Source organism: Patiria miniata, unplaced genomic scaffold (assembly GCF_015706575.1).
Source record: "Patiria miniata isolate m_02_andy unplaced genomic scaffold, ASM1570657v1 HiC_scaffold_3, whole genome shotgun sequence".
NCBI classification, from domain to species: domain Eukaryota; kingdom Metazoa; phylum Echinodermata; class Asteroidea; order Valvatida; family Asterinidae; genus Patiria; species Patiria miniata.
The window spans coordinates 6750001-6772964 of NW_024037069.1; the positions used below are offsets into that span (position 1 = coordinate 6750001).

A 22964-nucleotide genomic window follows, 5' to 3' on the forward strand; every position below is an offset into this window, starting at 1 on the left:
CCCATTGTCTGTCCCTAGGTTAGGCTACAAAAGCATTCTTGCCTCACCCAAACCTAAATGGTGTCCTTTGCGTAATAATTTGATATTAAACTTAACCTGTAATATTGTACGTGATGCAACACATCTGAACTAAAATTTGTCTTGACATTTTCAACAGAAACTCAATATTGGCTATGTTAGCAATACACCAGTTACTACGCAATGCTAATAATCTGAATTAAAACAATTATTAAATATGTATCCGTGTATCAAATAAATGAAATAATTATCCAAAAAGCAAGATTATCTTAAGTCAATTGAATATCGAATATGAGCATTTATACAGCACTCGGTGCTTACTATATTGTCAGATCTCCTAACTTTACGACTTTTAAAATAAGTTTTTCGCAGGAATTTACCAACTGTTTCTGGTGTTTTGTTTTACCTATTATGTCAAGTTGTTTTTGAACATTTACTAGGCAACCATTGAGCAGCTTCCCATACCTTGCATATAAAGAACTTCTTATAAAAAAAAGCAAATTTCTCTCAGCACCTTCGACATAAGACTGTCCTTTCACCCAAAAAATGTAAAATTTTAAGGTAAACAAGATATCGTTTTAATAAAATTTCATATTTATTTTGCAGAAGAATGCATATGTGCACGTGCCATCTTTCCACTAAGAATATAACTCCTTTACAGGTATTCCAAATATATAATGTCAATCATGTAATGCTGGAAAAACCTGTGTACAATACGTTAAATACAATAACATTGCTATTATTGTTTGTTCCTTCTAGTTTTATAGCGATACCGACAGTCGTTAATTTCCTAATAACTTCACCCCTTTTTATATCAATGCTTTGTGCAGCTTGCAGGAATCTCTGCAGAAATTTCCAAATCAGCAAGTTATCATTTGCAATTAAACATGTATGGCTTATTATTTTTTTACCGTTTTTTACAGGAATGTACTTTTCGAAGTTTAGATAACGTATAGGACCACGTTTTAAAATGTTGCAATTTGCCTCGTTAAGCATGGTTATATTATACAATCCTGAAAAATCACTGTGTATTAGATTAAATGGTGCAAGTATTACTATAACATGTAGGCATATGCATATCTCTTTTTAAACGATCTGACAGGCATAATATTTTTCGGAAAATCCGAATGTAACTTAAGGAATACAAATATTTAGTATCTGTGAACGTGTCGTTCAGTGATGGTAAACAACAGTAATACCTCAGATTAAAATACCAATGTCCATAAAAATGGCTTGTGGCATTGGTTTAAGACACTTAAAAAGACGGATGTTTTAGCTATTAGTTTAGCTTGCCACCTTCTATACATTGTAAACGATTTCATTCCAATACATGGAGAGAAAAAGCTAGAAAGGTCAAATCTTTTTTTCGTAGGAATGAAAGTGAGCAAGGAGCGTGTCCTATAGATCCATCTTGATAAGTAAAGATTTTAATATATTGGCAACTTGAAACACACTTTTTTTCTTCAAACCATTTTCTTTTCGTATATTTCTTTATCGGGGAATTTGCAGGGCACTTATCTAATGACAAATTTATTGACATAATCCAAGGGATTATGGGCGGCGGTCGCATGGCTCCCGCTGGTTTCTCCGTCACTACACGGGCCCGTCAGCACCAAAGGCGGTCTCCTGCTGCATCGGGACCAGATAGCTGTCGTCTGTGACACCAGGTTCTTCGCGATGTTTGATGGGTCGCTTACCAACCACACCCACACTAGGAGCTGCTACGTAGTCGCGGTCTCCCTCCAACAGTTCTTCCAGCTCGTTGGCAACTTGGACAAAGGTGCAACGTGACTTGGGGTTGTCCTGCCAGCAACGTACCATTATGCCGTAGCTGTATCAGTCAGCAAATGTAACAAGAATCATTAGATGCTGCTTGCTTGATCGTATATCAAATTGTGTTTGCAGTTTTACTTGAAACCCCCGACAATACACTTACCATTATTACTGATTACTCGAGCACATTAACCCTACATTTTTGAGAGAAATGTTCGAGAATTGAGTTTCCCTTTTTTTTTCATTTGAAACCCGACACAAATCACTCTTCACTGTTTCTCACAACTAGAGAGTGTTATACCTACTTTCAATTATGTAAAACCTTTGAGAGTAAAAAAGATGCATTAAGATCCCTTCACCTTCAGAAAAATTTGAGTAAAATATAAAAAAGAATCATGCATACTTTTACAGAAGTTAAAATGGCATTAGATGTGTTATTATTAAAAGGTAATGGTGACCGGTGTTTGACCATACATTTCTGGCGGGCAGTTCTTGGGAGCATCCATGCGTTGACCTCTCTTCAAGAAATCATACACATCTTGGTTGGGAATCCCTGGATACGGTTTTGCACCCTTACTGAAAATCTCCCATAGGAGCACACCGTATGACCACTGTAGAAAACCAAAGAAGACAAATATTTTTCCATGTAAGAGACCATTCTAATGATGCCTGTTCAATTGAGCTACCGAACAGTTGACATGAGCAAGCTGGAAAGGGTAGCTAAGATTAACGAAGATTGACCAAACTGCATTGTATTTGAGTCTTTATTGAACTGTTTAATGAGATCTTGTGTCAAATTGAAATAAACACGTTTATTAATAAGTTAACTTAGAAATCAGTTCGAGGTGGGCGTCTTAAGACGAAATACTCCAGCTAATGAGGGTCAGGCGCCTTGAAAACATACCCAATGTAAATTATCAATAAACTGACGTTTCATGACCGGACAACGAAGTTCATGTAGTTTCTCTTCGAAGGATAGTTCCACAGAACGCAAAGAAATGTGTTTTGCTTTCTTTTTCGTTAAGATCTTTATCTAAACACCATCTAACATTCCAATCAAAGATGGATTTAATTGCGTACCACGTCAGTCCTGGCGTTGTACACTCGACGTTCCATGGACTCGGGAGCCATCCATTTGATAGGCAGCTTAGCCTGGGCATCGCCGCTTGTGTAGTAATCCGATTCGTGCATGTCACGGGATAGTCCAAAATCCGCTATCTTCACCAGAAGATCACTATTCACCCTAAAGAGGTTATTAAAAGTTGATCTTACTTTTGGGTCACATCATTTAAGAATTGCAATACCATTAATTCGAACTCTGGAGTTAATTCTATTAATGCCTGTCCCTTGGTATCTCTGGTGCATTAAAATTATTTTCGATGAAACGGCTGACCGATTTCTCGTTACATTCATTTTGCTTTTACTCAAACACACGTATAAAGACATGTGTAACAGCCCCGGATGATATAGAAGAGAGGATACACTTACATGCAATTTCTGGCAGCAAGATCTCTGTGGACAAACTTGTGCTGAGCCAAGTAACTCATACCGAGTGCGGCATGTGAGGCAAACCTCATCAGCAGAGATGTCGCCAAGGTTTAAATTGAAAGTAAAAACCTCCAATGAATAAGTAAAAAACCACACTCAGAACAAAACACATGACATACTGTTTACGAAATGGGACAGCATTTTGTTTAAAAAATCTCGTGAGTGAACTATTAATTATCAAACGTAACAACATCTACCAAAATCACCATTAAGTGAGTTCCAAACTCATGCCACTCATCACCAATTCTTTTATCAAACCTTCCTCTATTTATTATCGACATTGATCGCTCTTGACTACACACCTGTTTTTTCTTGACCAGATATGTCTTGAGGTCACCGTTGGCCATGAAGGGTATCACCACCAAGGGGTTTTTGACCGCGTCAAAGGTCAACCCTAGAAGCCCCAGTACGTTGACATGGTCGAAGGTTTTCATGATCAGGCCTTCCTCCAGGAACTTCACCACATTTTTCGGGTCCGAGGTGTCTACATGCAAAAATAAGGCATTTACATGTGTTAACTGGCACGCCCAACTTCCATTTGGCCAAGCCACTACACAAAAACAGGAACTTGTATTTCAACTTATTTTCATCGCCAGAGAAATGCAATAACCCAGAGACACATTCAATTCAGTTCAAGAACATTTTACAAGCCAAAATTCGCAATTCTGAATGAAGACTCTTTCGGCTCTTTCATTCAAGATGCACATCGATTAATGTTTTTTCGTTCCTCTTTCTCGGTATAAGGTCATCCAACACCTCTTCTGTAACTCTAATTAGCAACAAGTATAATCAAGACCAAAATGCATACCATTCTGAAATGGGCCCTTTTTAAACATAGGAACAACTTTTCAATGCTTTGTTTTGAATCCATGATACTGTCATAGAAATCATCTCTCACAAATGGCCGACATTCTCATCACCAACCTTGCACTGTCTTTACGGCCACAATTTGATCTTCCCCTGACGTATCGTGTAGAACAGCTTTCAGTACTCGCCCAAATGCACCTGTAAAATTTATTCAAGTGTTTTATACTCATCTTTGCTGATTATCTTTTGCTGGTACTGATCACTAGCCAGCTGGCAGACCAACCGACCTACCGACTTACTAACAGACCCAGCGACTGGCCGAGTCTAAATAATTTACTAAAGGTCAAAACGTTAAAATGTGTTTCAATCACGCCAATAACAGTTTGCACACACAGCCCCTTTATGTAGGCCTCTCCTTCTCAGGTAAAATAACAGCTTACACTTTGAACTCATGAAATGTTCATTGTTTCCTCGTACAAAGTCTCTACCTTGTCCGAGAGTCTCTCCCAATTCCAGTTGGCTGAAGTCGATATGAATGTCGTCGGGAACGAAGCTGACCTTGTTGTTCAGGATAATGCGCTTTTGTTTTGGCTGAGCAGATTCCGACTGTTTCTGGGATCTATACCACCTGCGTCTTTTGACGTGGGAGTCAATTTCTGAGGAAAAGAGATACAATGTCGCATTCACATTAAATAACGTGATATAGTGGTACGTTTACGAGCACGTTCAGGCCTACAAACAACAGACAAAACAATCTTTGCATGCTACACAAGATTCACAAGTTGTCTAAAATGGCAAACACAATCTTGACAAAAGAGTTCTATATTTATTTTTGTTTTTGTAGAGAAATGTGTTTCATCCTGTCTACAACTTGACAATTTACATTCAAATGAGGAGCACGCCATTTGAATTCTTTTGCCATGTATTTTACCATCCAAACCGGCTGCCCGTTAGCAGCCATCTTGAGAGTTTTTTTTAGAAGTAGAACATAATCTAATACGGAGATGTGCAGCTACGCACTGTTTTAATTTTTTTCTAAACTATCATAATTATGTTTGAAAATTAGGAATTGATAAGTAGCCGGTAGACACAAGTGATGAAGGATAATTGGCTTTGAAATTTGAAAGGGTTTCGTGTTGTTTACCATTTCGCCGTCTTGCGATCGAGTGATTTTTAACTTACAAGAGCATACTCATATAGACTGAGATGATACTCTCTCTTCACCGCAGTTTTGTGCACCTGTTTCTAGCACTTAGGAATTAAATATTCGAGTAAACTGAAGTCATCTCTTGCCACCAGCACTTACCGAGATGAATCGCCACTATCCTGCCCAATAGTCTTCGGTCGTGGGTGCGCTTCCTTCGCAATTGTTTGCAATACACGAAGGTAGCAGCGAGCAGTATCGCCATGGAGAGTGGAACTACCAAACTCGGTACAAGTATAGCGACAAGTGGCACCGTACTGGGATAGACCAAATAGCCCAACCTAAATTTTAAGTTATTGTGGCGAACCTATGGAATAACACGAATGAAATAATAAACGATCCAACATAGACTTGAATAAACGATTCAACATAACTGACATAGACTTAACCAATTTGTTAATGTCGACGGTATAATAATCACTTTTTGATTATTGTAAGTAGTGTTATTACGTTTTTGGGAGAAGTGGCCGAATGTTGGGTGTTTTTGAACCTTTCGGATTGAGTTTTACAGATGTTCAATCAATCTGAGGAACAATGTTTAAACCTAGCTTAATAATATTCAATCCTAGAAGAGCCGCTTTTCTTGGTCATTTTACAGCCAGAGGGGTCTTCTCTTCAGATTTCGGGAGTGTAATGACCGAATATTATGAAATTCTTTGACCGAAGAAATAATGATTCCAATTTTTTAATTGGTTTGCTATTCATAATGTCGAAACAATTGAACAAAAACTGAGAAAGAACTTCATATTTACAAGGTTGTAATGAAAATTTTGTTGAAAAGCTTAAGAAAAACTTCATTTCTTTGAGATGTTTTTAAGGATAATATCAAATTAGCACAATAAAAAAATACCCGCAAGTCTGTAAGGGCGTACAGTGGCAGATCTATACGGGGAGGGTAAGGGGATAAACCTCCCCCTCGGGGCCGCACAAGAAGGAAAAATCTTGAAAGAAAAGAACAATTGACAGCTACCCCCCCCCCCAATTCAAAAATGGATCCGCCCCTCACTTACCCATACCACAGGCAGACCTTTTCCGGTATCTCCTCCCATGTAGTCACCGGCTGCTGGTGCCTCATCGGGCAATTCACATACGAGTGCTGAATCAGTGATCAGGCTAACGGGACAGCTCTCTATGCCGATCTTCACAATGATTTCTTCCTCTGTGATGGCGCTGTCAATCCGCTTGCCCTGTCAAAGCATCCACAGGTAATTTAAGTTCAATTGTTTTAAAGGGAATTTATTTGTATCTGCATTGGTATATTTTGGAAGAGTTTAGTCTTTTCGGTTGTGACAATTAATGCTCAACACTTTTATTTATTTCTAAATACGAAGGTCATATGGTTGTATCACACGTAAGAATTTCTGTCGTTTTTCATGTACATGTACTTCTACACACCGTGTGAGGACTGAGGTAAAAAAAACCTTAACTTTTATTTCACATCACATTTACATTTGCGCTTGCAATGACTGATCTGAGCTTATGAAGTTTTGTAACTCAGCAATTAAGAGTTACCAAGATAGGCCTACTGTATTTTGGGAAGATCCACTTGATTCAGGAGGAAGAGATATCAACTTGAATGTATCTTTAGTCACATATGAGAGGTGTTTCACTTTACAAAGCGCTGTATAAGTGTGCTTCGTGCACGTTTACCGACAGGCCCTATATCTTTATACAGATAGAAAAAGCAATAAAAGGATAGGCGCATAGAATAAGACACGCGTATACCAACCGTGATTGTCAAGGTTTCTCCTTCTTTGTCCTTCATACCACCTTTAAATTTGTTATACACTGGATCCTCAAAGTACTCCAAGTCGGCATCGTTATCCTCAGACCATGTCAACAGTTGAGTGACCCCATCCATGATGAAGCCAAAGGTCAAGTTTTCATTGCTTATGTCGAGGTCTGTTATGTTCGGAGATGGGCACCGCATCTCTGTTGCAGATTCACCTTGACATTCCTGCAAAATAAAGACCCACATCAGTCAGTAGACAATTCAGTTCACAATTGTACCTCTCTTTGTTTTTACTTCAAAACAGAAATGTGTTTAATGATGTAATGGCTGTCATTCTCTACATAGTACCCTTATTGCAATGTCCACATTTAAAGTGGTCGTTTGCGGTAACTCAGCAAAATAGAAGTTTTAAATGTTTCCTAATTATATATGTTGGAAGAGTGGAGCAAGTAGATATAATAAGGGAGGTTGAGCAAGGATAGAGCAGATATAAAATCATTTATACAGATAATAAGTATAACACATTTCTCACCTCATTTGCATTAGTGACAACGATTTGACGGTTTCTACTTGTGTTTAGAAAAGTGCCAGTAACCGTCAACATTCGACCACCCCTGACAATTAAAATACCGATAGCAAATATTGAAAATATATTCTATACACTGAAAGATATGGGCTGGTGTAACATCACTCTAAACAATTTAGAAATGCACGAACATGTTCACTTTCAGATATTTGAGCAAATGACATTTGGAAGTTAAGAATAAAGCATAATAGTTCACCGTTCACTCAGTTAACAGTTGTCTTCAGTATTAAGAAGATTTGTATTAGTCTGCTTCTGAAAACAGCCATGCATAAACTTGGCTGCAAGCTTGCTACTTGACAGCGTATCGCGTATCTAACAACAGAAACATAACATTTCACTAATACCAGGACCATTTTGTTGTTTGTGTATATACCAAAAAGACTATACCAAAAAGCTATATTTAAAACACAGACATTTTTACAGGACAATAGAGGCTGTAATAAAAACTAGGTAGAAATAATGTGGTCGATACAAATTGAAGTATATACCAAAAACACTATATACCAAAAAAGCTATACAAACTAGCCCATCATGTTAAAACAGATGAAGACAAAAAAAATCATGCAGACTCACGAAACGATACTTTTCAGAGGAGACACCTCAGTAATGGTGGGATTCTCAGTGTACGTGTACATATCTGATGAGGTTCTCATGGCCCCATCGAAGGAGACTTTCACACCACCTTGATATCCAACTTTGCCAGCAGTGGTTGTGCATTCTAGCATGGATCCAACCGGTTTGCTTTACAATTTGGGGGAAAAAAATCACTTGAGACAGAGGCCATGTAAAGATTTCTGCAGAGACGTAAACGTGAATTCATCTCTGTGTATGATGCTCCTTAATACTGAATGGATGTAAAGCAACTATTTTTCAAGGTAATTGGAAATTGGACAGGATAAAGTAGTTTTTTATAATGACATATATAACTAACAAAAGCCGTTCCACAAAGGTGGGAAAGGAAAACCTTTTGAAGAAAAATTTAAGCAACTGAAGCTTGATAGAGGTCCAAATGAATTTGTTGAAACTAGAAATTGTACCGATGTTGGGGAGATCCCTCTTTTTCCTGAATTAATAATTATCGTACAAAACACTGTTATTTGTTTTCAATGAATGCTTCAATAAATGTCATTCCAGAGGGGAAAATTAAGCAATGCTTCGATTTTTGCCGTATGCGCAACAATTTGAATAATGACGTGTATTAGGAAAGAGACACAATACCCTGTTATGTGGCAAGGATTGTCGCCGATGAACGCTTCAATATTGCGTCCTGTGTTGAGAGCTGTGCCATTCACACTAACTGCCGTCCCACCGGCTTCTGGGCCAAGGCGGGGTTGGAAATGTGTAATCGATGGGTCCTGTTAACAAAATACATCTTATAAAAACAATTTTAGAACTGTGTTTGTCTCTTACACAATTTCTACAACAATTGTATTATTTAAATTAGGTTTTGCCCTTCACCAACGAGTGAAAGAGTCCCACCCGAGTGATTTTTTCCAACTTTCAGTCGGGAGGTAACACACTGAGTATACAGTGTTTAAACGTCGGTGAAGGGCGAAACCTTATTTGATTTATATCACCCCGAAGCAAAATTCCATCTTATAAAAATATGCGGTACCCGCTGCTATGTACATCAGATTCGAACCAGCTAACCGATCCCGTTAGCTCGGTGGTCGAGTGGTAAGACATCTGCACTAGAAAGCAGGAGGTCGTGGGTTCGAGTCCCAGCCGAGTGAATTTTTCCAACTTTCACTCGGGAGGTAACACACTGAGTATACAGTATTTAAACGTAAGTGAAGGGCAAAACATAATTTGATTTATATCACCCCGACGCTAAAATTCCATCTTATAAAATTATATTATTGTTAAAATAAGTATTTGCTAGTTACTCGTGCATAGAATCCTCGAGTATTATTGATTTTAAATATTTTGACGTTTCAAACTTTAATCTGACCTACGTTTTAGGAAATTCACTCAAATACCAGGGATTTTCCCAAATATCCTCAACTCAAACATAAAATTTTTGGTGTGAAATTATCAACTAATGAAGCTAACATATATCTTATCATTGCTCCAGCTGACATAATGCGGTGCCGAACTGCTAAGAAAAGAACATTCGTGAACAGACCTCATTCGTGATCATACATTCCGTGATTACTATTTCAGTGTAAACACATTTTTTTGGACGCTTGTTATTTTTCCAAACAGGTTCCTCAATGAGTCAGTGTACACGAGTGCGTGCAGGACGTGACTTACTTTGAAGTTAAAGTTGACCGTTCCTGAGCTGTGTTGCATTGTACCATCTGCACCCGTGACTGTCAAAGTAACCAACTCGGTTCCTTCACTTTCTGCTCTCGTTCTGCAGCTGACACTGAAACATAAAGTGATATGTGACATTAAGACAAGGAGGTTCAGCAAAACCTCATCCACTCAGTACACTTTTAAAATTAAAATTTTACAATGTTCCGCAACATGGTAACAAAAGTAAAGTAATTTCCTTGCACGAAGTATGATTTGACCCTACCTTGCTCCAATTTGGTAGTCTGAGTTAAATCCAGCCAGATCACAGGGCTGATTGCCAACCGTCACTGACACGACATCCTCAAATCTCCGACCGATATCAGTTCCCATCACATCTATGACTGTGTTGCCTTCAATGGGCCCAGTCAAGGGAAATACCTAATGCGTGATTTGGAAACAATAATACCATAACACACAAAAGCAAGTACATGTAACATGGAATAATGCAGTAAAATACAACACATTTTTAGTACAGATGCATTGGTAAATGCTTTTGAAAGACAACTTGCTCAGCTAGGTGGCTCATATGCAGTCGTCCATATAAGCCTACTTTATAGACCATACACCTTTGCTTATGCAGTCATACGAATTGGGTTTTTTCATCTTGCACATGACAAAATTTCCCTTTTTTACCTTGTCACAAAGGCAGGTCAAATGGATACAAGGTGTGCTTCATTTGGAGGCAGTAGTCTTTCATACTTTGTGATAAATATGGATAATTACAAACACGTTGACAAGTAACCTCGCCTGGAATATTAATGAAGAATATTCAAGCGAATAATATTCAGCTGGAGAGAGTTTATAGCTTACCTCACTCAGAACTGGATCAGGGCAGTTCAATCCGTTATCCAAAGTCACCCTATTTTCCCTGCAAACTTCATTCAGTTTGCAAACACCAGACTCGCTTGGCATGGCACCACACCAAACACATTCGAGCGCTGGGCGGGCTGTAACACAACGGCTGCAGTCTGGCTTCTGGACTTCACACTTGTACAACGTTACTGTTTGATATGAGCAGAAAACAAGATAATCTCATGCCTTTCAACTTGACATTTTAAAGAACAACCTCCAATGCAAAACTGTTGATAACAAACGATGAAAAGCATATGAAGATTTTTTTAATAACGCGATATACCCATTTCAAAAAAAGTAATTTGCACGGTTCTGAACTTTAAAGAATATTAAACAAACATCATTTTCGCTTTATTGTATTCTTAAATTCGATACTGACTTTGGGCAGCCAGGAGTGGGTGTGATTCTTAAAGGTATCACGTTTGGAAATAATCTCATATTATATATGATAATATAATTATGCAATAAATTCAGAATATGAGCTAATCAAACTTTGGCATATCTCTCCTCTGGACAGACTGTTTCGTACCATAAGGCACTTATCGGTTTATTGCATGATTATAGCTCTACAGAAATGTATCGAGCACTGTGAATTGTGATATAAGACGATTTCATTGGATAATAATATAATTATGTATAAACATTTTAGACTGACGAAATCGTAAATCTCCTCAAATTATCGGTCCTTATTCCTTACCATCAAATCCATGTATGTCATCTAGGATGTGCGCAACACCGCTTGTGTCAGTCCATGAAACAGACAGTCCCACTTCCATCTCTGGTTCATCATTGGATAGGTAAGTGTACTGTTGAAGGCAAGCAAACAATCACCTGTTAATACGTGAAGCTCAAAACATCAACATTGGGTGTGGCCAGTATGCATAATAAGTGATAGTTTTCATTCTTGTAAAAAAAACACATTAGCAATCCAAATCACAAAATAAGTTGGAATTTAACTTACAGCCTTATCTTGGCATGTGATCCTATCTCCATTGCGTTCTGCATTAACAGCCTGAGGTGATCCATCTACATCCAAGCTGCACTTATAGCTAGAAATCTGCACATGGAAAACAAACAAAGGGTGTAACGACCAATATTGTTCTGCAAAGTTAAGTGAGTATGGAAAGAGTAAAACTATGAAGTACTCGGCAGTATTATCCCCATCATACCTGCGTTTCATAGACTCCAGTGAAGGTCTTATAAAGTAAACAGCGTTCTTTAAAAGCTCAATACTTGACAATAATACGCCAACAGTTTTAATGCAGTTATTCAGCAAATCCAATAAAGGTTAACCGATATAGAGTAGACATGCGTAATGACGGGGCTTAACGTGTACATCGGTTACAGACTGACATTGTTTTTGTTTGCGCTTTTTTTTTCTAAGCCATTAATAAACTAACCTCAGCTTCGTCTGGTAGGTTTGTAGTCATGACAGTGATGCGCCTCATAATGTCATTAGGAAGCAGAACTTCAGCAGTCTGGTTCAGCAGTTGAGGGCAAAACTCAGGTCCTTTGACTGCAGAGGCGGTCGGATTCTGTAGGTTGAATGCCAACAAACAACAAACTATGTCATGACCTCCCCAAAAATATACATCTGCTTCAATCTGAAACTAATGATCAAGAGAAATCTGATAGGAATTATCTTATTTCCAAAGTAAAAATACAATTTCAGATACTTCCACGTGTACATGACAATTAGTGTCATTTATAACTATTGCGCAAAATACGCAATAGTCTTCTACATATAGGATTCTACAATCAAGAAATGTAAGTAAAACTTGGTTTTTTTTCTTTTCAAATTTTGTCTTGGCTTTTCTCGTATATTTTTGTTCTCACGTTATCTCCAGTAATGATGATTTCATTAGGTCGTGTGCATGTGGAGCTTTCATGAGTACATCTGTTCTCAAACACGCACCAATCGCAGGCCCAGCGACTACCAACGCAGGATACACAGCTACGTAAACAACCAAAGAGAATTGCATATATTCAAAGATTAAAAAAAATCATAGGCAAATGTACTAGGGGAGAAAGTATTATCAAACAACGTAAAGGAAAACAAACTGAATTTCAAATACAACTGCTTAATACTCACGAGGTGTGCGTTGAACACTCGTAGAAGTAGAAGTCGGTGTCTATGAATTGAACTGAAGTTTCAGATGACTCGACACCCAAATCTACGTGTACTGCATCATCTTAGCAATACATAAGAACAAAATCATCTCGTTTATGAGTTGAAACCATAGTAAAACAGAAAATTTGAAAATGATTTCAAATATAGACATCATTTTCATGCTAACATTTAGCACGTCAGTGTACCATATTGTACTGCCTATATGTCACATTCCTCTGTTGATATAATGCGATTGATTTACAAGCATCATTTTCATTCTAGAATGAACAAGAAGGAAACTTTATGTCGACTTTTTGAATGCTTTTTCTGTATATTTTGCCATTCTTTAACATTCTATGGATGTCTCTTATTGCACTTGCCTCCTTGTGGAATGGCAGGTATCCCATCACTAGGAGGTGACGTACACTCTAGTACTTCACCATTCTTCGTAGCTGGAGATTCGAATGACCCAAAATGACAGTCATATCTCTGGCCTGTCCCTAGATCAGGTAACTGCTGCACAGTCAGCGTTATCTAAAAAGGGAAAGAATGAATACTAATATTCATTTCATTAATATTCCAAGAACTCCAAGAATATAGCTCCAGGGGTCAGGGAAAAATCAATTGCATGCAATATTTACTAATCACAGTTAAGAAGGCAAACTGCATGAAACAATATGTGTAACTATATACAGATTAAAAAAACTGTTTTAAGGCTGGAGATCCCATGGAAGCAAAAATAAAATCATTAGGCCCTATGTCGTTTGTACGATTGGCGTCGCATTGACGTAAAATATTTCCACATACCTATCCGCCTATCTGGATAAGTCCATTACAAATCTGCACTTTGAAGTAAATGTTTATTTTTTTTTAAGCAGGACTCATATTTGTTCCTATAAGGATGCAATCAAGATGCAATTTAAATGTATTACGATCTCTCACCTGTTGCTCAGTGACTGTAATTGGTAGGTTATCATAGGGCGCTACATCAGTAATATTAATGCACTGAGCAGCATTGTAGGCCAACCATCGAGTAGATACATCAGGCGATGGACAGTCGGAATATCTCGTACATCTGGGAAGAAATCAATGTTATCATTACATGATTATGATTAGTGTAGTTGCCAACATTCTATTATATGTTAATTTTGACCTTTGCCTTCGCATGCGACACTATTAGTAATTTGACCTGAAGTAGGATTTCCATGCGGGGCGTGCTGCCGAAAAGGAATACCGGGCGATTTTACACATGTGGAAGCGACATCCTGGCGATATTGAGTGAAAACATATACACCGTTAGTAACCGTCTTTTACCTAACGGTCAAACGATTTAGAAATCTAACTTTGTAACGATTAAGATTTTACCATTACTTGTTATTAAACGTAGTTATCGCTGTCATAAAATCTTGTGTGAAACTGTGACTGTTGTTTGTGATCCTTGGAGACTGAATCGAGAATGGAATGAGCCGATAAAGTGAGGCCAGACCGCTTGAAATGACAGTAAAAATGTGAGTTTAAATTGAAGAATGGAATTATGAAGACTAGAAGTTGACCTAGGGCTTGAATAGTAATAGCTCAGTGGTAAACAGTGACCAAAATCAAAACCATGAAATATCATCCTTCCTAGATTTCAATGACAAATATATTGATAAAATGAACTGTGCACACGCGCAGCCTATTTTCAGGCGAATCGTTTCCGAACATTCATTATGATTAGCCATATTACAAAGGTGTAATGAGTCGAGTCAATGACTCGACTCGAGTCCGACTCGAGTCACAATTCTTGGCGACCAGACTCGACTTGAGTCCCAACGAGTAATTGACTCTATACTCAACTCGAGTCACTGCGAGCAAATGACTCGACTCAAGTCCCTCATCAGAAGAATCGACTCGATTCAAGTCGAAGGCTATTAACACTCAAGTCCCAAAACTGGGGAAAATGTTATTCGCAGTACTTGTGGCACAACGTTATTTTTGTATCATGGGCTCCCACCTTGTGGTATTATAGTGTAACACAAGCTACTACCCAGCAACCAGATGTTAAACGCATTTCCCAATTCCTGATTTCATCATCGGCTTTAGGCGATTTCTTCAACCCTTGATGGAACTCTCGCATAATCTACGTCCTGCTTTGAAAAAATATTATATTTCTATATAGGCCTATTCAGAAACAATTTCATATGTTGCAAGTTGGTTTTGACAACAGTGAAAAAAATTGTTTGAGACCCGAAACCAAATCAGAGAGAAAAAAAACGAAGTTTCAATTCTTGTTAACTGTTACGTAAAACTTTGGTAGAAAAGTCTAGCAGAAGCTATTGGGTATCATGCAGCATACGTACAGTCTTTTTGATCACCTTCTTCAATTTTGTTGTTTATTAGATGTTTGAGTAACTCGAATTTACTCGAGCATAAATTTCACTCGACTCGACTCGATTCCACTCGACTCGACAACACATGTCACTGTCACTCGACTCGACTCGACCTTCTTGACCTAATGACTGGACTCAACTCGAGTCACATCCTGAAAATGACTCGACTCGACTCGAGTCACAAAATTCAGTGACTCGTTATACAACTCTGCTCTGTAACTTATAATGAATGAAGAGACAGTCGAACAACCTTTTGCAGTGACAAGTCGACAGCTTTACTGAGCAGCCTAAGAAGCACTTTAATAGATACATCCCCTTTGACTTATTTCAAGCCCTTTGTGCACCTACAAGGCTACCACTTAGCGGTCTACATCATAAATGCATCAGACCCAACACACTTCTAACATGTTGGTTCTCAGAGACAAGTGACAGATTAACTAAACTACTAACCGACAAACTGACCAACTAACAAAGTCTAGAGGCATTGCATGTGACTTACCTTCGTTCCAGAGCGCACCATCCACAATATGGGTCTCCATCATTCCCTGCATCAGTCCCAATACACGTTTCGCATGTCGTGTATTGGCCACAGTTCTCCACGCGAAGCTTCACCAACTAAGGTGTAAAACATATTTTTCCCTAGTGTAAATCTTAATCTTGATAGAAAGTTTAATTGCAGCAGAAATGATGCTTCAATTTGATAAGGCTGGAAAGGTTAGTTTCACAAAGCCAACTTTCTCCTTCCCTTTCTCTCTTGTAAACAATCATCTACATATCTCATGGTTTCTTTGTTTTTATTCAGGAATCACAGTTTCTATATCATCACGCATGCCGGTCTGCTTAGCTTTTGGCTAATTAAATAACCATGTCTAGAAATAGTGTTATATTGGTTGTCTTTTCGGTTGCAAACAGTTGACCCTAATACAATGCTAAAATACATATCGTTTACCATTCAGATCCCGATTTCTCTTATGTTAAGAGAAGGATCACGGACCAGGTTTTGGGGGTTTTTTTAACCCCGAAACATTCATACGGTTGCGAAGGGCGATTTCTAAAGGTTACGTAACACTTCATTTTTGAATGAAACTACATGTGCACACACATGTTCACGTTGGCGGGCGAAATCTTTGAAAATTAATTTCTCCCGTTTGGAAGACCGTATCTTCATGCAACTTCCAGGGTTTACTTTCCTCATAATGATCCAGGTATGTGCTAAACATCGTTGTGATGTGTTTATTACTTTCGTTGAAATTGGAAAAATAGGCCTGGCTACGTGCATCATTGAATGTTGTAACACTGACGTTTGCAATAGCTGTCAATCTTTTCAAGCTTCACGAATATTAATAAGGTACCTATCCATTGTGGTGTGCAGTAAACATTATGAGAAAAGCCTCCTTCACGAGTTATTAATTGAAAAATATCAACTTTTTTGCCGGCTTCCATTGGTCGATACCGAGACCCACCCGAAACACGCCGAGTGACGCTAATGAATATGCAATATACAATATTGTGTGGCTTGGCCGAAATCGGCTAACCGTAGCGCCTAAGGCGCTTTGCTGGAGATCGTTCAAATTGTAGCACTAGCGTTTGCAACAACATATTAAGCTGAAATTCGGAATGTACTTAGATGATTTAAGTGTTCAACTGCTCGTAAAACAACAAATTTTGAGAAGTTCCTAGAAATAAATATGAATAAAGAGATTTGGGGAAGTTTTCGAACTATTTCTTCCGGACTAGAAGGTCAGCTATACCGGTAACCAGTATTGACGTTTCGGCATCGAAGATGGCGATTTTTTTCACTGGCATGAAGCATAGAATTTCTTCTTCCGTTATAATTTAACTTTTCAATCATACTGTGCATATTTTCTGAGAAACACAACTTTTAAAAGGCCATGTTTTTGTGGTGCATGAATTTTACTGCTCTGCTATATCGTATAAGTACGTTATCGGATTAGCTTTACCCAACAACGGCAGACGCTTTGCCTTAGCAACCACATGACTGGAAAGGGCCGGGTTATTTTGACCATTTCACAGCCGAGGGCGGATTTCGCCCCCCCCCCCCAAGATCTCGGCTATTGAGTGCCGAACAATTATAAAATTGGTACATGCATGGAACAACTTAACCAAGAAATTTCATCACTATTGGTCAAAGGGTTTGGAATTATGGCTAATTAATTATTCATATGCACGAATGGTAACTCTGGTTTGTGTGCACTACGTTTATGGGTAAATTCACATTTCACGGCGCGTAGGTCCGAATTTTATGTTTTTGTATCAAAAGATGCGCAAGACTCTCAAGTCAGGACAGCTTGGGTCGCGAACAAAAAATTTGTCTAGGGTATCGCGGAAAAAGTTGGGGGCGGATTCCGCCCCGGCCGTTTTAGCGTAAAGGAGAGTACAGAAGCCGCAAAAAAACCCAAATGTTCCCTTGATTAATTGTATTGCTTTCTCGTGAATAGCAGTTCCCCGTGAATGGCAGCTTTGAAAATGCGATTAAAAAGAAATGTTACCTTTTGTTCCGTCAACAAAAAAAGCAGGCGAGTTTCGTCATCCACCTTGATATCTTGCAGAACTGGACTGGTATCAATGCTGATGCGTTCATACAGACGGCCATTAGTGTTACTTTCAATGTGAACCTAATGAAGAGATGACACATTAATACCTCCTTTTTTTAATTAGGAAGATGAGAAACCGATTTTCCATTAACGTGGGCAACCCTGCACCGCTTGCATTTATGGCTGTACTACAGGAACGTCGTCGTTCCTGTTGTACAGCCATTTTGTTATGAATTGTGTGAAGATTTATACAATATCTAATTTAAATTGAAACTCGAAAATGGCACGGGAACACATCTTCAAGTTCAAGTTGCGTAAAATGGTTTAAAGTAAAAATGTTTCTGAACTAGTCCAGCTTAGGCTCTACGGCGACTTCATCGATAAGAGATAATTCACCTTGAGTAGATTTCCACTCGATGTCCCGATTAAAGTGATGGTGTGGTTGACTTCTAAAGTGGTTATGATTGATGACATGAGAGTACCAGGTAGCTCTAGAATTGCCGTGGATGGAACGGGGGCTATGCCCTTGGCGTACTTGAATAATGGCGTTTGATTTTGATCATTGGTCACGGGTATGCAGAAATAGCGATCCAGAATGGGAATCTATAAAGAAAGTAGAAACAAGAAACATGATTCAACTGTTAAAGCAATATCGTGGTTCGGCAGTGACAATTATCAAGACTCATTAATTCAGAAAGTTCAAGGAAAGTCGTTGAGTGAAACGAGATTGAGCGCTTTTAATAGCGTGTTTATTGATGCATCAGCCAGGGGACTGTTGCGTTGTTCAACCATCCTCCATGGTTCAACCTATAGTTTGCACAATTATTGCAGCAAGAAACAGTTTGAACCGTTGTGCCTTGAAATGAAATGCAGAAAAGGGCTTGACTTTATACGACAGGTTTGCTATTTGGGGGCATATTAAGGGCCTATACAGAGTAACACTAACAAACATCAAGAGCAGAATAGCGATGGCAAAGAAGCGCTCACTGGACCTGGTCCCCATTCTGGAAAGATGGAGGCGTCGATACATTTGTGAAAATGTTACATTTTATACTATTTAGCAGTTTTTCCTCTTCGCTATTTATATATTCGATCGTTGTGAAATAGCTGTATATTTTGCACGTGTATGCTAAATTGTTTTACAATGACTAAGACAACTCTGGACGATCATATTTGAGGTTAGGCAACCTGTGTATTTGCGTTGGGTTGAGTTGAGTTGGGGTTGGTTTTAAGCCACGAAAGTACAGCTAATCCGCCTTTTGATTCGTAAACGTGCAATGTATAGATGCATACCAGCGGGAGGGTAAGGGGGTATTTAACCCCCCCCCCCCCAATATTTTGTAAAGACTGCCCTTTGCTATTCAAATGCCCTTTTTTATCAGCGCTTACACCCAACCCCCTACATTTTGTAAAGAGTGCCCTCTTTTAACAAGTGCCTTTTTTCCTGAACAAGTGCCCTTTTTAAAAAATAAGTGGTGGCCTTTTTGGTGGCATCGGCCGTTGCGGGTGCCTTTTTGGGGGGGGGTTCAATTTCGCGCATGTATCGCTGTTAAAAGCACCATATATTGTTCGTTAGTCTGCATAATCGTCGGTTGTGAACAGCCCCCCCCCCCCTATTTAATTTTACGGAGACCAAGTGTCCGGGGAAAAAAGTGCCCCTTTCAAAAAAAATAACTCCCCAATAAAAATGACCGTGCTACGCGACTGGCATATCTTATGCTCTTTCAAAAAGTGGATTGTATTTACTTTGTATACTTTTTTCGGATTTTATCATTTTGGACACAAATAACCCGCTCTGCGAGAGCCGAATTGTTGTCTGCTAGCAACCAATAATTCAAAATTTGTGAAGAAATAATTCAATAACTAAATTAACATTGGTGGATGTTTCAGTAAAATGTCTCATTTTACTGCTAAATAACAGAAATTGAAAAAAACATGTTCGAGGTGTATCTCGAAAATAGCACGGGAAATTCATCTTTGAATCTCATTAGAGAAATGCCAACATCATTCTAAATATGTTTCGTACTTACCCCGAACGTGTTGCAAAAAGAACCCTGCAAATAGTCAACAGAGTACGTATTTCCATTCTGAATACATCCCCGCACTGCTTCTCTGAAGGCATCCAAGATATCCGTAATCCTGTACACACACAATGCTGAGTGATCGATGGGTTCATCACTGGTACCCGGAGCTCCTTGGTTCCTGGCAAACACAGCAAACAGCACCTGCTCGTCTGCAGTGAGACCGAATGATGCCGCTAGATTAGGTCCTGCTGGTCCAAAGTGAGCTGCTTGCACCAAGCTGTACACACTGCCATCTGATCCACTGCACTGTAGGGTAATTTCTGTGTAAGCGTCTAGGTTTGGACCGCCTTGACAGACTCTGCTTATCTTAGTAACAAACTCTGCAGAATTCAAATCCTCCTTCTGGAAGGCTACGAAGTATGTAAACCCTTTGAAGTCAAATGCTACAACATAATTAACAGCAAACTCTGCTGCTCTTGCAGTTTTACCGAAAATGATGGCATCGATCTGTGGTACTGATAAAGGGGGATCATTTGACATGGTCTTTCTTGATACTGCTTGAAAGGGTGTTTGGTGCTGAACATTTTTCCCGGTATAAGTAACAGCTACATAGAGCATTTCTTGCCCACCTGGTCCTGAAGCAATCATACTAACAGTAGATGCATCCTCAAACCCAGCAACGTAAGGAACAGACTCCATCAGCACGATTCTAATATCCTGTAACTGTCGTAACTGACAAATACCATCATACACACCGCCACAGGTTATCAAACTGTTTGGCCGAGTACTGTCAACTACCAGTATCTTGTTGTAGTTATTTGTAAGGTGACAGGGCATCACACCATCTGGCCTGCTGTCATCACAGGTTGAAACATTCTGTATCTCGTCCAAACTACTGTCCAACCTGTACAACCAATTGACAGCCCCAACATACACATCGCCATGGTCACTCAAGGCAAAATGGTTGAACTTTGATGCCCGTCTTTCGTTTTCACCCAAGATATCAGGATTGTCAAAGCTGGCCAACTCATAGTCTGACAGGTCTCCGTGCCACTCAGCTGATGTGATAAAAACATTTATGCAGATGACGCTCCAAGACAGAGCAATTGCCCACAGGAGGGCGGAGTGTCTCCTACAAGACTCCATAATATTTAGTTCACGGGGATGTTTGAGATGGCAATGCACCGCTTTGTACAATGCAGTGGGTCTTAGAGAAAAGTCTATAGCCACAGTCTGTAAAAAAAAAATAGATAAATAAAAATTACCAGGGTTTACAGTACAGTAAGGGAATCCATACAATGAAAAGATTTACAGATAAAGGATGGTTCTCCTTATTTCTAAATGATTTTTTTTCACAAACGTTCTAACTGTTAGTTTTGCACAAAGTCAATTTCTGGTTATGAAACGAATGTCCAGATCTGATCTTTCGGATCCTTGTCCAAAGCCTAGAAATTTCAGGGAAAAGGTTCTCGTTCGTTTACCTGATTATATACAAAGGGGTGAAAATTAAATACTTTTATGATTGAAGAGACAAAACAAAATCCAAAATAGGACTGGATGTCGATTTCATTGTTTGTATCGTTCTAAAAAAAACACACACACAAAACTTTTTCCACTTTCGTGGAAAGGAAAATGGAAAATATATTGGTGTGATATCCAAATGCAGTTGGCTTTTGCTCGTCTATAAGAAATATTGGTTCGGAATTGACAATGACTTCTGGTTAACACCGATGTACATGTACTGGATAGTTAATGTCATACTCGGTTCTCCGATTGTTCAGCAACCCGGATCTACTACTGTATGGGTCTTACCAAAAGCTATCAAGCTGCAACAATATTAATGGTGGAGAACCATTAACACGGTAGAAGCACCTTTAAGACTTGGATTTTGTTCGAATGGGGCTTTTGTTTCTTTTTAAGAAAAAAATGGCCCTTGAAAACACAAAACAAGGAATGTCTCTATCAAAATAAAATTTTGACGAAGCTGGCAAGCACACTATTAGACGTGAAAATTGAGGAGAATTATTCGGAAGCATTTGGAAATTCCAGTCTCAAAAATATATATCTTGAAGGATTGAAATGATGAATGTCTTTAAAGCTGGATATTAAACCAAAATGTTGTCGTCTTTCTTGTCAATTAAGCGTGACCTCTTTTCGTTGATGTTCTATACAGATTAAATCTTAAATGTAACCCTTATTGATATCTTTTGACTGAAAGCAGGTTCGCACAGTCCATCTGTTTACCGCTGGCCCTCTTAAGTGCAAAACGTTGTAGAATCCCACATTAGTCTTCGCCCTTAGTTCCCCATTCGTTCTTCCTCATAAATAATTTATATTATACTAGACTGTGGAATAACCAATGACTGTATGACGACTGTTTGAAGCTGTGGGGAAAAGTTATTAATTCAAGATATCAAACGTACCTGATAGTGTAGGTTGAATCACTAGCACTCAGGAAATAGTCTGTGACACTTGGAAATATTGGATTGTACAAGAACAGTCACATCTATAAAAGAGCAAGATGTGCCCATTGCGTTAACCGCCACAAGTAACCGTGCTAATGGGCTAGACGCAGAGCAGTTAGTTGTAGATATAGTTTAGGCTGTCTCAGGAGTGCGAGGTGATTCTCCTCACGATCCCTCTGCTTAGTCTAAAGAGCAAAAGTTGAGTGACTGATGCTGGGGTCGGTACTCCAATGAAAGTTCTTCATGTTTGTTAAATGATTACCACTCAGCCCATAGCCACAGCAACATGAACACACGTAGAGTGGCAAAAATATAATGTCGATGGGGTACGCAGTGCAGTATTGCATACATATTGATAGGAAAACAAAATAGAAAGGTTTCTTCATGGGCCAACGATCATCATTTGTTAAGTTGCTGTAGCTGAGTTTCTACATAGGCCTGGTTCAAATTTTGGGGTTTCGTTTCCGGGTGTTGAAACTCAAGGTCTTTTTAACAGTTCCCTGAACGGTTGGTGAACTCGCTCAGTTGACGGTACACTCAGTGTAAGTTGTTACTGTGATGAACAAAATATTTTTTTTTAAATTACTGACTGGTTTCTATAGTTCTTGAGACTGACAAGAAAT

The 22964-nt window shown here is 38.8% G+C and overlaps 2 protein-coding genes across 2 annotated transcripts; both read right to left on the minus strand.

Annotated features, from left to right (window-relative positions):
• Positions 1–1611: 1611 nt before the first annotated feature.
• LOC119738473 (fibroblast growth factor receptor 4-like) lies at positions 1612–3372 on the minus strand. The gene is made up of 4 exons (XM_038213378.1): positions 3280–3372; positions 2872–3034; positions 2266–2402; positions 1612–1849 (listed from the first exon to the last, which is right to left on the minus strand). The coding sequence occupies exons 1-4, from the start codon at positions 3366–3368 to the stop codon at positions 1612–1614; spliced, it is 627 nt and encodes a 208-aa protein (XP_038069306.1). The 5' UTR covers positions 3369–3372.
• Positions 3373–3389: 17 nt separating this feature from the next.
• Positions 3390–21076, minus strand: LOC119737028 (plexin-B1-like). The gene is made up of 24 exons (XM_038211093.1): positions 19883–21076; positions 18249–18455; positions 17808–17933; positions 15797–15912; positions 13871–14003; positions 13309–13462; positions 12911–13010; positions 12655–12772; positions 12219–12353; positions 11780–11875; positions 11516–11624; positions 10777–10967; positions 10190–10344; positions 9922–10036; positions 8887–9023; positions 8242–8409; positions 7606–7696; positions 7080–7307; positions 6361–6537; positions 5453–5657; positions 4635–4802; positions 4264–4344; positions 3640–3823; positions 3390–3408 (listed from the first exon to the last, which is right to left on the minus strand). The coding sequence occupies exons 1-24, from the start codon at positions 21020–21022 to the stop codon at positions 3390–3392; spliced, it is 4353 nt and encodes a 1450-aa protein (XP_038067021.1). The 5' UTR covers positions 21023–21076.
• Between the last annotated feature and the right edge of the window lie 1888 nt (positions 21077–22964).